This window comes from Pristiophorus japonicus, chromosome 12 (genome assembly GCF_044704955.1).
Source record: "Pristiophorus japonicus isolate sPriJap1 chromosome 12, sPriJap1.hap1, whole genome shotgun sequence".
Taxonomy (NCBI): domain Eukaryota; kingdom Metazoa; phylum Chordata; class Chondrichthyes; family Pristiophoridae; genus Pristiophorus; species Pristiophorus japonicus.
The window spans coordinates 12,581,886-12,597,235 of record NC_091988.1 but is presented as its reverse complement, the minus strand read 5'-3'; the positions used below and the strand labels follow the sequence as shown (position 1 = coordinate 12,597,235).

Sequence of the window (15,350 nt, the reverse complement as noted above, 5' to 3'; positions counted from 1 at the left end):
TTGGCCGTATGGAGTACAGAAAACATATCCAAGAACTTAAAAGAAGTTAACAATCCATCATGTGGCCTTTTATGCCAGACTTCAATTAGTCATAAAGTGCAATTTATATGTATATCAAACATTTTTTTTTATAGCTAACTGGCAACATAGATTTCCTTTTTAGTGCTGTTTGCTTCATTATTTATTGAATTAGGTGTTTGTAGTCTATTTAAGGTACGGAAAAGTGGTCTATATATATATATATATATCTTTGACAGGTGTAGACTAGCAAATTTAGTATGTTTTCATTGGGAATGCTGGCCAATATTCTTACTGCCATATAATTAACATTCACTGAGTAGATGTGAGTAAAACAGCAGAGGTAAAACACTGTTGCAGAGTTGTTTAAAACAATGATTATTGTGCAATTATTGTACAACAGATGTTTGTAAGGAATTTTATTTCAAAACACACAATTTAATAACCTTCCTCTGGTGTTGTAAAGTATTTTTAATTTCAAAACTGATTTAAATTCCATTTGAAAATGGATCTTCAATAAGACACGTAGCAGCTGTTGAGAGTCTTCAATTGTTTGTTCTCTTTAGGCTCAAGTATTTTGAATTATTCAGCTGTGCATTTGCCAGAGACATTCCGAGCTGGATGGAAATTCTCTTAATGTGGATTTTCTACTTGGGCGCAAAATAATAAAAAGCATGTGTGTTTTTAAAAAGGGGTCAACTTAATGAGGAATGCACGACATATAGAGTTACTTCTGTATCCCATTACAACATGTGCTAATATTTGCTAAACAAATTTTATGAACATTTGTGCAAAACATCCAAAAATGTTTTTTCAAGCAACCTGCCAATCCAGCAAAGTGGAGATTCCATAGGGAAGTTTTTAAAAAGATAGCGAGCTAATCATATATTTGATCGCACATTTCCTGTGGTGACCCTGATCATTCTGTGACCCAAATTAAAATTATGACCCCCCCCGACATTCATGAGACTAAGCAATAAGATAAACTGGAAACAATTCATGTCACCTAAAGCTTTTTAACAAATCGATGCAACTATTTGTAATTGCTTGTATCACAAGATTAAAAGTGTACAGACCTGACCTGTGTACTCAGTTTTGTGGCCAACATGACCTGTGCATTGGTCGTTAAAACAAACCACTTGTGATCAGCAATAATTTCCATCAAGAAATCCATATTACTAATATTTCTAGAATTTTAATGCAGTTAGAATTTATAGCTGATCAAATGCAGTTACCTAAATTGCTGTTACAAGGAGACAGTTTAACCGACATTATTAATTGCGAGAGAATTTAATGTTTAAGTACTGGCACTTGTATTGGTCATCTTTATGGCTGGGTCAGGAAAGTGTCAGAATAGTGCTTGATAACTAGCCATTTCATCTGTTACAAGGCAATTTTCATATGATGTGTGATAAAAATTGGAGCAATACTGGAAAATGATGACTTTGGGTTTGGCAGGGATCAACATAATCCTGAAAATGACAACACTGCAAACGGTGTGAACAACCAGCATTTTTATTGCATTTGAGAATGCTAATGTCAGTAATTAGTACTGACTACACACATGAATTTTTTTATTGTCTGCATCAACAGACATGGAATGATGGATTACACTGATGTAAGGAATGAGTTCCTGTATGCCTCTACAATAATCTCTTAACTGGCAGCAACAACGTTCAAAGCACCATGATAACACAATGTCCTCAGTCTGTACCATTTTCCAAACAACCTTTAAGAAACAATCAGATTTTTATTCACTGGCTTTTGACAGTATAGAAGGCTGTGACTCTCATTCCTGACATTGAAGTTACCTGAATCATGGTACTTCGATCATGATAATGTACACTTTTCTTAGAGAAAAAGCATGTAACAAATTATCTTTACATCTTGGCACCTTGTAAAGTTCTTTTTAAAAAAAATTATTCAACAGGTTGACACTCCCCAGTTTTAATAATCATTACTTCACTGCAACTGGCCCTGGAATTCATCATGCTAAGTATTCACGACAGCAGGAAGAGAAATGACTTTTTAAACTGTCTTCTCCAAATCCTTCAAACTTTTAAGACAGCTGCAGAGGGCAGTGGTTGGACCTTTGTAAGCAGGAAGTATCAAAACAGCCTAAGACAAACCAAACTGTACAAAATGCTTCGTTCAATGGTAACTTAAAATTCTGTCAACTGTACTACAGTTAAAGCAAAAAAAAGTAAGGGATTTTCTCCCAAATGTCAGCAAATGTCTTCTGTTATTCTCAAAGCAAGGGTTAATAAGTAAAATACATGTGCAGAACATTTTGCAGTTTCAATACATACAGTAGTTTTCAAAGCTTTCTTTTAATATAGTCAATACAAAGCAGTTGCACAAAAGCAAATGTGATTTAACAGACTTTTTTTTGTTTTTGTTTAAAAGTGTTTAAAAAGAAACAGAAGAGACAATGGCTTGCACCGACACATTGGGATATTTATGTACAATGTAACAAACCCCCACCCTTTAGAAGCAACTGTATATCCAAACGAATATGGTGACAACGTTCAATCATTGAAATCCTGTACATAAAGAGCCTGAGGTTCAGAGTTGATTCTGCTGAAAGGCTGTGGCACCTGCTGGATATGCAAGCTCTAATTTTGCTAGTCTTTAGACTAAACATGCAAGACATACAACTAAGTGCAACTGAGTGAAATGTTTTATTTTTCATTCCCTAAAAGTTTGAACTGAGGTATGCGTACTAACAGTTTCTCATGCTGTTAACTTTAGTCATGTCTAGCTACACATGCTGAGAATGTACTAATCTAACCATCTTCTTACTCCCTCAAATACAGAGCTAACCAATAGGCCACTCACTTTGAAAGCATGGGATCTTTTCTTTTCTCATGATCCCATTTAGCTACTGGCTGCACATCCTCATGAAGCTGCCTGGAATGCCATTACAAATATATATATTTCAAAAGACCACAGACTGCCCATTTAACAGAAAGTTGGATTAAGCTTAAAAAAAACTGCCATCATGTCTCTTGTACCAAGCTTATGAGTGCACAGGAGTGTTTTTGTCTGAAGAATGCTGAAACAAAACAAAACAATTTTGAAGATGTGTGCCAAAGCAAACCAAAAATAAGTAGCCTTGGCACAACAAAGGATATTGGTCTCCAAAAAAAAGTGGCACACCATCTTTCAAATACAGTCTCCATAACAAGCATTATTCTAAAACACTATTATGTGGTCCAGTTCCATCATGGAAGCTATTCCTTTTCTCTATGTATTACCATTGAAATCCTGCATCTTCACCTTTATGTATTATTCTCATCTGCACCGAAAGGATCTACATTCACCTTCCTTTGATGGAATGCTCCCTTTTTTGTGGCCTTGGTGATATAGTTCCCTGGTTTGGTCACCAATTTCTTCAATTAAATCTTCCTACAGCGAGCAAACTTGTTCATTATAGGAAAGAGAAATCTGAATTTTCAGAGATAATACCTTTGGTTCAAACATCCACCTGGCCTGTTGCAGACACTGTTAAAAGGAGACTTTAACATCACAGGTTGCTGTCTGTGCATCAGTCCATTTTTAGCCATTTCGCTCTCTAGATTCTGGTACCTCCTTTGATCAACAATAAGAGGGTATTTGGCTTCATCAGATAAAGCATCAAACAGAGAACATATAATTTACCTTTTAGATCATCTTTGGTAATCTCAGAAAAATTATCTGATTTTAAAAAAAAGAGTAAAAATAAATAAAGCTCTGATAGCTTCGTCAACTGACAACCTATATAGTCCTAAATAAATACATGAGGGGGTGACAGAAAAGTGATCAGTCGCAGTCTTGAAACAGGAAAGATGATGAGTGTTCTGGAAAAGAATTCAATGACCTACATTAACAGAATTAACCTTCCGTACGTAAAGTTTGCTTCAGAATCACTACAAGCTTGCAAGATAAGCTCTAGTGACATAGCTTTCTATTTTATCTACTGTGAAGTTTTCTAAGTTTGCTGAAATAACACATTTCTACCTATAGAGCTACTTAACACAGCACTGGACATAAACCTTAACTGAAAAGCTTAACTGCAGTGCGAATTATTATTTGTACAGACATTTTTTATGTTCTACTTTCTTTGACTCAACTCCTGTGTCTCCTTACTATTTGCTGAACCTGAACAACAGGAATAATTCTATGGTGCATATACAGGAGACAAGGGCTAGTTGCTAAATGTCAATTTTTTTTCTGTCATTCTGTCCCCTGGTTTCATTACTGCATCCTTCCTAGAAGTGAACCTTTCTCTGGAGTTGTGGAACATTGACTCCGCCAGTTGATGCTAAAAGTCGGGCTGTTGATTGCTGACTGAAAGCAAATGAAATAAGCAGTATTGTTAAACTTTACACAGAATAAAAACTGGCCTGAGGTTTAATTGTAGTTTTTTTTTTTTAAAAACGATTTCAATGAAATTAAGGGGAATGTATGACAGAAAAACTACTGAGTGTGTTACAAATTGATGTCAGGCATTTTGTCCCATTGTTAAAAAAAAATCTTAACATTCAACCACTACTGCTGAACATAGAGCTTAATGAGGTCCTCCAGAGGCCTGCGGCCTACGATTATAAAACTGCTTGGGTGCAGCAGAAGCAAACAATGATACAATAAAATTTCGGCTAATTATTTTTCACAAATAATTTCCCTTCTCCCCTGCCCCATGGAAACAAATGTGGATTAAAGGCAGTGATATTAAAACAATCCACTTCCAGTACTGTGCAAATCAGTTTCAGCCTCAGTCTTCCATTTGAATATGTGAGTTCTGGGAAGAGCTCTACCTGCAGTTTGAACTATGAACAGTTTTGATCAGACCCATGCGTCCACTTGGCAGGACTGCAGTCCAAAACCTGCTGCAAAGTCTGTGTGTATGACTGTACAGTTCAGTAACTTTCAACACTGATGTTGACTTCAGTAGAGGAAAATCCCAAGTACCAAACAAGTCCATCCAATGTATGTAGAATACAAATTCCTTTTTTCCAACAAAAAGTAGAAAAAAATCAGAAACATTCCCCAATGGGATTCTTAATGGCACTAAAAGTCATTTAAAACATTTCATTACTTTGTCAAAAAGGGGCTGAAAATTCCTCCAAACTGCCACATTATGGAGAGATTTCACAGGTAAGTCTGACAAGCTTTCTTTTTTTTTTAAATCTTCGTCTCAGGAAATGATCGGAAACATGCTCATTCCATGTCTTCATTCCCTGGGTCTTCCTCAAATTCTCTGTCATTGTCTAGCTCTGGACTATGATTTGCCGTTGTCACTAAAGACAGGGGCCCTTCCATCTCTTCTGGGTCCATTGGCTCCTCTTTAACATGGATAGGATACCTGGAACAAAACCATTTCACTGTTAGACAGCAACAAACGGACGTGTATTTTAGGTAGCTTATAACTGAATAGGAAAGTAATTGTCGCAGCGTTTTTGTTTGAAAAAGCTGAAGCAAAGTGTGAAGAAAGAACTCAAGAAACATAAACCAATAAAGCAAAATATTTGTACTTAACCAAAATGATTCTTTAAGGCAATAAAATAATAGATTTACAACATTCGGAAAACATAAGTACAACAAAGCAGCTGTTTGTCAAGCACCTTGTGGAGGCTGATCACTGAGCATTGTGAGTACTGCTATTCTAGTTAACATGCAGAACCTGTGAGCCTTCTCTCTAGAGGATGACCCTGAGTGAGGTTCTATCATTAATCAACTTCAACCAAACACAGCAACTAGACACCATGATACATGTTTTAAACTCCAAATTAATGCATATTTTTACAAACTGTCAATAATGGAAGAAAAGCACTGCCAGGAAACACAGGCTGAGGGGAAAAAGCCTGCTAAACACAACAGTGTGATAAGAAACTGCATTCCTAACGAGAATAATAATGCTGTCAGTTGTAAACAAGGCAGAACATGATCCCAGCCCTTGGACTGGGCAAGGGATGCACTAAGGAGATGAGATCTGCCAAATTCTCATTACTGAATAGCACATGAATAACCCATGGGGGGAATGTGGGTTGATTTTATGAAACCGCAGTGATAACAATTGAAAAATGTCTTGTGTAAATCACATTTACAACAATCTAGTCAGAAACACAAATAGATTTTGGGGTGGCTTTGTCAGGAAGCTCATGTAAACATGCCAGTGAGCAAACAGTGCCTTCCTGAGTGACCAGAATTAAAAAAAGACAGTGTTCAAATGATTTTGTTTCTTTTGCTTAACTATCATGCACTGAAACAGGAAGTCAAGTGGAAAAGCAGAGGAACGCCCTGGCTGCTTTCAAAACAATTCACTTTTTAAAGGCATTCATTGCTTTTTCTTAAAAAATAAAGTAGCAGTAAATCTGACCTGGTCTCTCCACCCGCCCGTCATCTTGTTGACTGATATCCACCACCACAGATCTTCTTGTTCCTTAACCCCCTGCACTAATAGTAGCCACTCCTAGACTATATTTTCAATCCTTATCTGCTGCGTTCACATTATAATTAATTTGTTTCTTCAGTCTAAGAAGGGAACGAATTTCAATGAAACTCCCTGTTTAGAGGTATATTGTGCTTCACCAATGCTCACACAGCGTGCTGGCTTGCTTTGTAGCTAACTTTGGAGCATGTCAGGATGAAAGTGCTATCCTGGAGCAGTAATTATTCTACTGCATGTGTACTTTCCAGTATTTCAAAGAAAACAAAAGCTTCAGTGGTTTGTAGCCACAATGAGAAAATGTCTCGATTGACAATACCTACTTTGTTACTGATGTGTTTGAAGAAGGATGCAAAGCTTTTAACAGCATGCGAGGGGGTTTTAAAGAGTGCTGCAACACTAGCAAGTGGTTTGACATAACTATTGCTGTGTTCAAATTCTTCACACAACACTTCACCTGTGTATTTTTCACATTAGGTACAAAGCAATGTTGATTTTATCTAATTTACCGTTCATGCACAATATACCAGATGTGACACAGTAAACAAGTCAGACACAGTTTAAAGAACGCATGCTTCTGCTAAATGCTAACTATCTAATGATAAGTTAAAGAATGTACATCAACTCCACATGCAAAGTAAAGCTTGTTGTACACCATCACTTAACTTTACTGCATCAAGGATATCATTAAAGACTAATTTTAAATTTGAATGTAGTTGCTGGATTAATTTCTGCAGAGGATTCAAATCATATGATGTAAAGCAGATGCATGAGATGTAACAAACCACACCAATTAATCATAAAATGTAATCTTCATATACATAGAAACTTCCTCTTATACTGACAGTTTTAAAGATTGCATTAAGATGCATTTTTCCAGTCAGCTGGGGGAATTTGCTCAATAATCCCTATAAATACTGAACACCCAGAGGGACCTCACACCCACCCATCCTGCCTTACCCTTCCTGTTCCAGCATTCTGCCCTCAACGCCATCCATACTTAGCATGGACAGCAATCTCCCATTACTTCATACTGTTATATATGCGCTCATTATACTGCCGTCTGGTACTATAATGCTCCTATTAATTTTCCTTTTGATATTTTAAGAGTGATCTATAAATCATGTAGCCTTTCATATGAGCCACCATTAATGCTTGGCAATGATGCTGTCTGCAGCATATTATTTTAAGCTTATAATGTAAGCAAGTGAATGAGCGGTTTTATTCCTCAGAATTTATTACAACTTTTAGGTTTACAGTGGCTGCAGGCAAAATTATTCAACACCTTTGTTTGAGCGCTCGTTTTGTTATCAGCATCATTTGCTATGCAAAATGATGCGAAGGATTCTACTCTAACCAAGTTATATTAAGAAAAAAAAGGCTTTGCTGTAGGCCGCCTTGGATCTAATCATCCCACTTTTTGAATTTGTGTACTCAACCTTGTTTGAATGGTTATTTTTCAAAAAGATCACAGGAGCTGTAGCTGCAGAACACACACACACACACACACACACACAGCTCTGCCACATAAAGTGCTCATTATAGAGTGACACATGCTAACACGACAGTCTCCTGTCAAGTTCAACACTTTCTGTTTATGTAGCCACTGCGAGAAGCACGACACCTTGCAAAGAATACCAGACCACAGCGTGAAATAATCTGAGCTTTTCCCAACTTGGTTTGATCCAGAGATCACATACAGGCAGTATTGGGAAGGAGATTAATAAAGAGAAAGCATTTGCTCGTATTTACTGACAGATTCATTCATGGTTCTGCTGTGGCTGCAGTAACACAAGATTATGATGTCTAGTAAAGGCATTACTGCTAGGCAACGAATGCGATCACAGCACCAATAGCCAGGGCTTATGATCTGACCCGACCTTTAACAGTGGTAGGTAGTGTTGCAAGGGAAAAAGCACAGCCAATGTTCGAATTCTGATTGCCAGCAGGGCTGGAAAAGTTATCTTTTTTATGACTTGAAAAACAAAATTAAAAATTCAACAGGTGGTCCACGCTACAGTTAAAATCCAGCACAAAACTCACACCTGATACTGGCTTCTAATCATATTCATTTCCAAGACATGGAATGCCACACATGTCATCTCTTGTATTATTATTAGTTATTACAGTCGCAGTAGGAAAAGATCAAAATCAAATAATAAATAAAAATGATTTAACATGCATACAGATGTTTTTTTGGAGAAAATAAAACCTTTCTGACAGCATTTGCAAATAACCAAACTCAGCACTAAAACATGTTGGGTTTGTTTTTACAAACGGGTGTGCCATTTCTTTTCAAAGCAGTTTGTATTGGGTGGTGCAGTGTGTTAGAACACCCAACAGGCTGTGCCGGGATGTGGTAGGATATGGTTTTGTACTTGGAAGTTCCCCATATACTGGCTTCCTGATCTCAGTTGCGTTGTCAGGGGAGTTGGTGAATAGAGGTCAAGGCCTTCTTAACAAACGGTGGGGAACAATTATGAACCAATCCACACTAATGCACTTTGCAGTGGGTCAGTTATATGACACATCAGCAGAGATCAGGGCAAGGTTTCTTACCCATTCTACTGATCACAGAAATGCTGCGTAGAACTTGGAAGCCTAAAGGCAAGGGGTGTACAAAAATATTAAAAATGTTCCTTGATTTTAAGCAAAGTGCACCCACAAAGATATTAGCAGTGTACCGTTCTTTTTTAAATCTATGTTTTAATTGTTAGCAGCCACAAAATAGTAAATCATTGGAAAGATGATTTAACTTGTGCTGCTGTGTCTAAGTTCCCCTGGTAAAATTCCATGGAACATCGTTTGCAAATTCTACATTAATCGGTAAGTAAATGTGAGCTCTGCTGGGCTCATACCGAAGATATGGGACGTAACTGCACCAGCAGCAGTCAGAACTGGACCACCCAGACTTAACAACTGTTCCCAATTATTTGGGACAGGCCCAATTTTAAGGAGTCTATGGCAGTGACTTGATGAGTCTCCTGCCAGAAAAATAAAATTTGCTTCACTGGGTGAACACAGCGATTGGACCTGTAGCATTTCACAGATACAGTCAGCCATGATTGGAATCTATAAAGATGACAAAATAATTGCTTCTGCTTTGAAGGGTCTTGTAGGCTTAAAAATATATTATATATAAAAATATATATATGATATATTAAGAGAGCCTGCCAAAAATAAAAATAAAAATCGACTTTGGCATCCCGGCTGAGAGAAAAATCTTGGAGACTGCTATGTTTTAAGAGTGTCACTGACTGTACCTAATAGAATAAGATGCGTAGGATCCTAAGCAATGGCATACACTTAGATCTGAAATAGTAGTGAAGATGTCGAAGAAATTTGGTCACCAGAGACCAATATTTTTAAAGTAATTAAAAAATATATATTTTTTATTACTAGTGCAAATAAAATTTCAAACAGTAAACTGGCAGGTTGGGGGAAATAATTTTAGTAAGCACTTAAGTCACCTGCCATTAAAGTTTATGAGGTTACATCTTCCTTATTATTTAACTCAGAGGTTTACTACTACTGGGTGACAGGGCTTAGTGGGTGACCTTTGGCAATAAATGCAATTTGAGCTTCTCAATGGCCTAGTATAGCACTAACCCATACTGATCAGAAGATACTGGTTCAGTTAGATGATTTAAACTACGACAGCCTTTGTGATACTATTATTGACCTCAGTATCTTTGGAGTATAGAAAACAAATTGAGCCCGGATTCCCACTCCTAACTATCCTTGACCTCTGCTGGAAAGCACATGTCAGTGTGGCTGTTAGGTGCAAACATGATTGGGCTGAACTAGTCGCACTCCGTATCCAGATCCACATGAAAATGGCTACTTGGGTGAAGAAACTGTGGGCTTTTGCGATCTGTGGCAGTGTACCCCAGCAATATTCAGCACCTTCAGGGACAACAGAAGAAAATTGGAAATAAATGTCCGATTTAGGCTCGAACTGCATTCTCAGTCAAATGATGTCACTTGATTCACGCAGCATTGCCTATTTGCCTTAGCGCAGGCAACATTTAATTACTAAGCATAGATGTCCACTCAGATGCTTTGAATAAGTGTCATCACACAATTCTGAAGAGTAATGATGAAGGTCTCAACATTTAAAATCTTGAAATTTGGTGCTGTGCATAAATGGATAAAGGGTAGTAGACGAACATAGGGAGAAAGAGGTTCAATTCAAACAAATGATGAGTTCCTTCCAGCACAGGCCAGACATACCGTGATCCTGACCACCCCGGAGAAGATTATTGAAAAATAAAAAGTGAAAACGATTCAGGCAAAGAGGAAATCAGAAAGCAGTGCTTCAATACTCACATCGTTTGCAGTGGGGAACGTCCAGGACTGCTGTCACTCTCATTGCTATTTGAATGCTCCACTGCACCATTTAGCTCCTCATGGATAGCACTCACCATGGTTGCTACAGTGGGATTTCCCATGGAAGCAGTAGTGTATAGAGGTATGTTATTCTCAGCCATTGAAGCCTACGAAGCACACAATGAAAGTGAGCTTAAAAACTGATACAAATGAATCTGATAATTTCTCTGACATTTCAGGGTCAATTTTCAAAACAAGTGAGACTCCTCAGGCTTATTTGCTAAATGCATTCATGCACTAATATCGCACACAGTAATTTCCAGGCATTTAAAATCAATGGGTTAACACCTCCATTATAAGAGTGAGGAAATAAATCTTACAAATGCGTTGCGTCTTCGTACGCTGAAAATTTTTTATTTCGAGGCTATGGAGATCTTAAACCACATGGCAAATAAGTTCTCCCTTAAATCATGCTTTTGTTGAGAAGGTGGTGAAGCGACTTCTCCCAGATATCTGCCATTGCCGTCACTATCAAATATGAGAGAGGGAGATAGACACTAGTTGATACTAGCTTTGAATTTCTTTGCGAGGAATCTCTTGGTCTCTGTTTGCCGGTTTCTCCATATGGCTAGGATAAGATAGAGAGGTAACCAACAATTATGGTTCCCTGCATTCTACCACTCAAAGATACAGCACATCACTTTTTCCAATTTGTGTCACCAACTAATTTACAACATTCATAACTGTGTATATGCAAAGATTGCAAAGTTTAGGAGAAACGGAAGACATCTTCTTTACCTACAATACACAACGCCAAACAAACCCTGACATCTGTGACAGGTCTTTTATAACGTTGGTTTATTTCTGTTGCAAGGCAAGTCATATGTGTGGGTCCTTTTCCTATATCATGTGAGTGACTCATCTGAATTACTGAATTCCCTGCTGTTTTGATTGAGGATATGATTAATAACATTCTAAGTTATCCGGTTCTGATTCCTGGCTTTGTGTCCAATGTAGATGTGGTACATTTGCAATTCTGAGGGGGAGGGCAGGATTAACAATTCAAAAATCCTTGCACCAGCAATGAAATACCAACACGGTGAAGTTGCAGACTCACTTGTACTGAGCCAGACTATAGTAAAGTCTGGCTGGCCATAATTCAGCACAGGGAATCCATTTTTGGACCATATATTTTGCTTTCTGTTCATTTTTCTTAAAAAAGTAGATGCACGCAAACAGTGTTGGAATATCACTATAAAATGTTAATGGGCTAGTCGTTTGCGTTTAGCATTGCTAAGGCTAGCTACCTCCTTTCCAAAAATGCTTTCAAGAAAATTAGTGAGAAGTAAAACAAAAAGCAGCCTTTTACTTGGTCAGTCTTTTTTTTTAAAAGACCAATCATGAAGAACTCAAAGAATTAATGGGAAGGAGTGTAGTAGGAGGGATATATAGAAATAGTAAGTTGTGAACTCCATGTCAGATCTGGTATTAGTTAAATAAATAGGAACATTTTAACGTATTGCCACAGCATTTATGAAGTGAGTGACACAGAGGAATTTTCTGAGGGAGATCATTGGTGTAGTAGCTACCGACAGGTATCTCTGTGCATCATCATCGTAGGCAGTCCCTCGGAATCGAGGAGGATCTGCTCCCACTCTTAAAATGAGTCCTTAGGTGGCTGAACAGTCCAATACGAGAGCCACAGTCTCACAGTCTCTGTCACAGGCGGGACAGATAGTCATTGAGGGCAGGGGAGGATGGGACAGATTTGCCGCAAGCTCTTTCTGCTGCCTGCGCTTGATTTCTGCATGCTCTCGGCGATGAGACAGCTGTGCAGCAATAGGGTGAGAAAAGCACAGGCGGTAAACACTCATAAAGCAAACCAGGCAACTGTCATACCTGGGCAAGATAAGGATCAGTAGGAGGTTGTGATTCAAGTATGTCTCTTGGAGCAAGGAGACCTGTGGGGACTAACTCTCACCCTACTGTTGCAGATGCTTGAAATGGTCAATGGTGATCTTGCAAGATGTCTAGCAAAGGTCTGCAAAATCACAGAAGCAGGCTTCTTGCTGTATAATATTGCCATGGCTGAGACCTCACTGTATGAAGCCATAGCCCACAGCAGCTACAAGTAATAGCTTCAAACACTGCAGCTATAGGTGCGAAAAGGCTCATTACCTAGTTTTTCCAGTGAACTCTGCTATTGGGCATTATTATTTTCCTCTATCAGCTGCGCATGTTCTATTAGCTTTACCTTTGAACAACGGATGCTTTCATGCATTATAAAGTCTGCAAGATAAATTAAAAATAAATTCAGGTGTGACGTCCGAAATCTGGAAACCTCGGGACTGAGGCCGTTCTGGATATTTCCGGATTTCGGAACGTCTTTGCCTGGGCTGAGGAAGGTAGGTGGGCGGTGGGGGGGGGTTGGGGGGAGTTCCAGTCGGGTCGCTGGAGTTCTGGGGGTTGGTTGGACCGCCAGAGGTGGGGGTGTCGATCGGGCCGAGGCCAGGAGTGGGAGGTGGGGTCAGGCGGCTGGAGTTCTGGGGGTCGGTTGGGCAGCCAGAGGGCCGGGGAGTGGTGGGGTCAGACAGCTGGAATTCTGGGGGTCGGTCGGCCGAGATTGGAGGAGGTCGGGCTGAGGCCTGGTGGGGGGTGTCAGGCGGCCAGACCGAGGCGACATCGGGCCGAGGCTGGGGAGTCCAGATTTCGGAACATTTTCTGGTTTCCGGACGACCCCGCCACGGATCTACCCGGTGACCAGATTCCAGAACATTCCGGATTCTGGAACTCCGGATTTTGGACGTTGCACCTGTACATGTATTTTCTGTTCAGATTACACCATAGCCCAAATTCTGGTGTCTCTACTGAAATGTTCAGTGGCAATAGGGTATAGCGAGACTAAAATTACAAAAGAACACATACCTCCGAGTTACTGGCTACGGCCAGACTGCTGCCCTTATTGAGGGAGCCTCGATTTAGCTGGGATGCTGGAAACAGGCACAAGCCTCAATGTACAAAGCAAGTCCGGATCCTATGATGTCGTTAAGATCCTGATGCCATTTTGATGCTTCAGGTTAAGGGTGGTGCAGATCCGAAACATTCATTTTCAGCATTATTTAAAAGGACACACGCCTACGCCATCTGCGATTGTATTACCCGAGCGTTTATGGATGGAAAATTGTTGTACTTTTGTTTGAACTTTCAGCAATCTCAATGCGAATCATCTTGGCCACTCCATTCTAGCTGGCAAAAGAGGAGGATGATAAGGAGCTGCAGCAATAATGGGCAGGGCCTCATGGAGCTACAGGTGCAGTTTCAAAGACTCCATAGAGGAAGACATCCCACAGACATCCTTGGCCAGCCCATTGGGTCTATAGGCCCAGAGTCACCGACCCCAGTTTCCTAAGGAGCAGCGTGTAATAAAGCTGCACTTCTCCAGGAATCAGTCATAGACCTGTGCAGCCTCTTGTCAGATAGCACTGTACTGCCTGTGGCACTGAAAGTAATAACAGCTCTCAATCATTTGGCCAAAGGCTTCTTCCAGGCTGTAGCAGGGGATATTAGTAGTATTAGTCAGTCTGCAGTCAATGCCTGCATCATCATTATCATTATCATAGGTGGTCCCTCGAAACGAGGATGACTTGCTTCCAGCCCGAGAACGGATGAGTTCACAGGTGTTTCAATGATATTCTGGAACCCGAACTACATCCTGAAGGGTGGAAGATGCCTGTGCGTGGATTTTTTTAACGTGGGGTGGCCGTTGCACACGGGCTTGACAGAGCTAGGTCTTGGTCCAGTGGCAAGGATTAACCAGGACGACTCGAAACCAACTCTGCTGCACAGGCCTAGTGCGCGCACATATCGCACTGTGGGCTGGCCCGTGCTGCCCCTGGGCCCTCGCCTCTTCTGGGCTCCGAACTCACGCCTCTCCTGAGCCCCGATCACGTCCCTCTACGAACTCTCGCCGCTCCTTCGCCCCGACCTCACCGCTCCTGCTGTACCTGCCCACGCTGCATTCATCCGTCGCTCTCCTGCAGCAGCACGCGCTGCTCCCTGCAGTGGTGTGCCACCGCACGTTGCTCCCTCTAATGGCTGCATCAAGCATGTGACTGATACCCTGTTTACAAAAGCCAACCAATTCAGACTTTTTCCAAGGACAGGGAAGTGCTCTGGGCACTGCCTTTATTGCATGGTATGGGGTGTCGTTGACTGCATCCATGTAACATCAAGGCCAATGAACCAGCAGCCTTTATGATTCATAAGGGCTTTGACCCCCTTAATGTTCAGCTGGTGTGTGATCACAATCAGCATTCCATGCAGGTCTGTGCCTGCTTTCTTCGCAGCTATCATGTCTCCATGCTGTACCAGTCCTCGATTCACCACCCACAGCACAGAAGTCAAAGTCAAGAGCTACCATCTTCACACCTGGCTCAAGGCAGCTCTCCGAAACCCACATCTGATCATCACGGAGCAGACAGCTGTAATGCTAAAACAACGCTTCCGCTGCTGGGACAGGTCTGGGGACATCCTGTAATACAGCATGGAGAGTGATCATCTGCTGATTTATCCATAA

The 15,350-nt window shown here is 40.2% G+C and overlaps 1 protein-coding gene across 8 annotated transcripts in view; it reads right to left on the bottom strand.

The window, feature by feature from the left end:
- Window positions 1-1,530: 1,530 nt before the first annotated feature.
- The window catches only part of foxp1b (forkhead box P1b), a 551,692-nt gene continuing 537,872 nt past the window's right edge, over window positions 1,531-15,350 (bottom strand). For all 8 annotated transcript variants that reach the window (XM_070895167.1, XM_070895172.1, XM_070895168.1 and 5 more), the window contains 2 exons: window positions 10,775-10,941; window positions 1,531-5,362 (listed from right to left, as the gene is read on the bottom strand). In XM_070895167.1, the coding sequence (XP_070751268.1) occupies window positions 5,218-5,362; window positions 10,775-10,941 (312 nt within the window). In that variant the 3' untranslated portion in view covers window positions 1,531-5,217. The remainder of the gene's footprint in view (window positions 5,363-10,774; window positions 10,942-15,350) is intronic.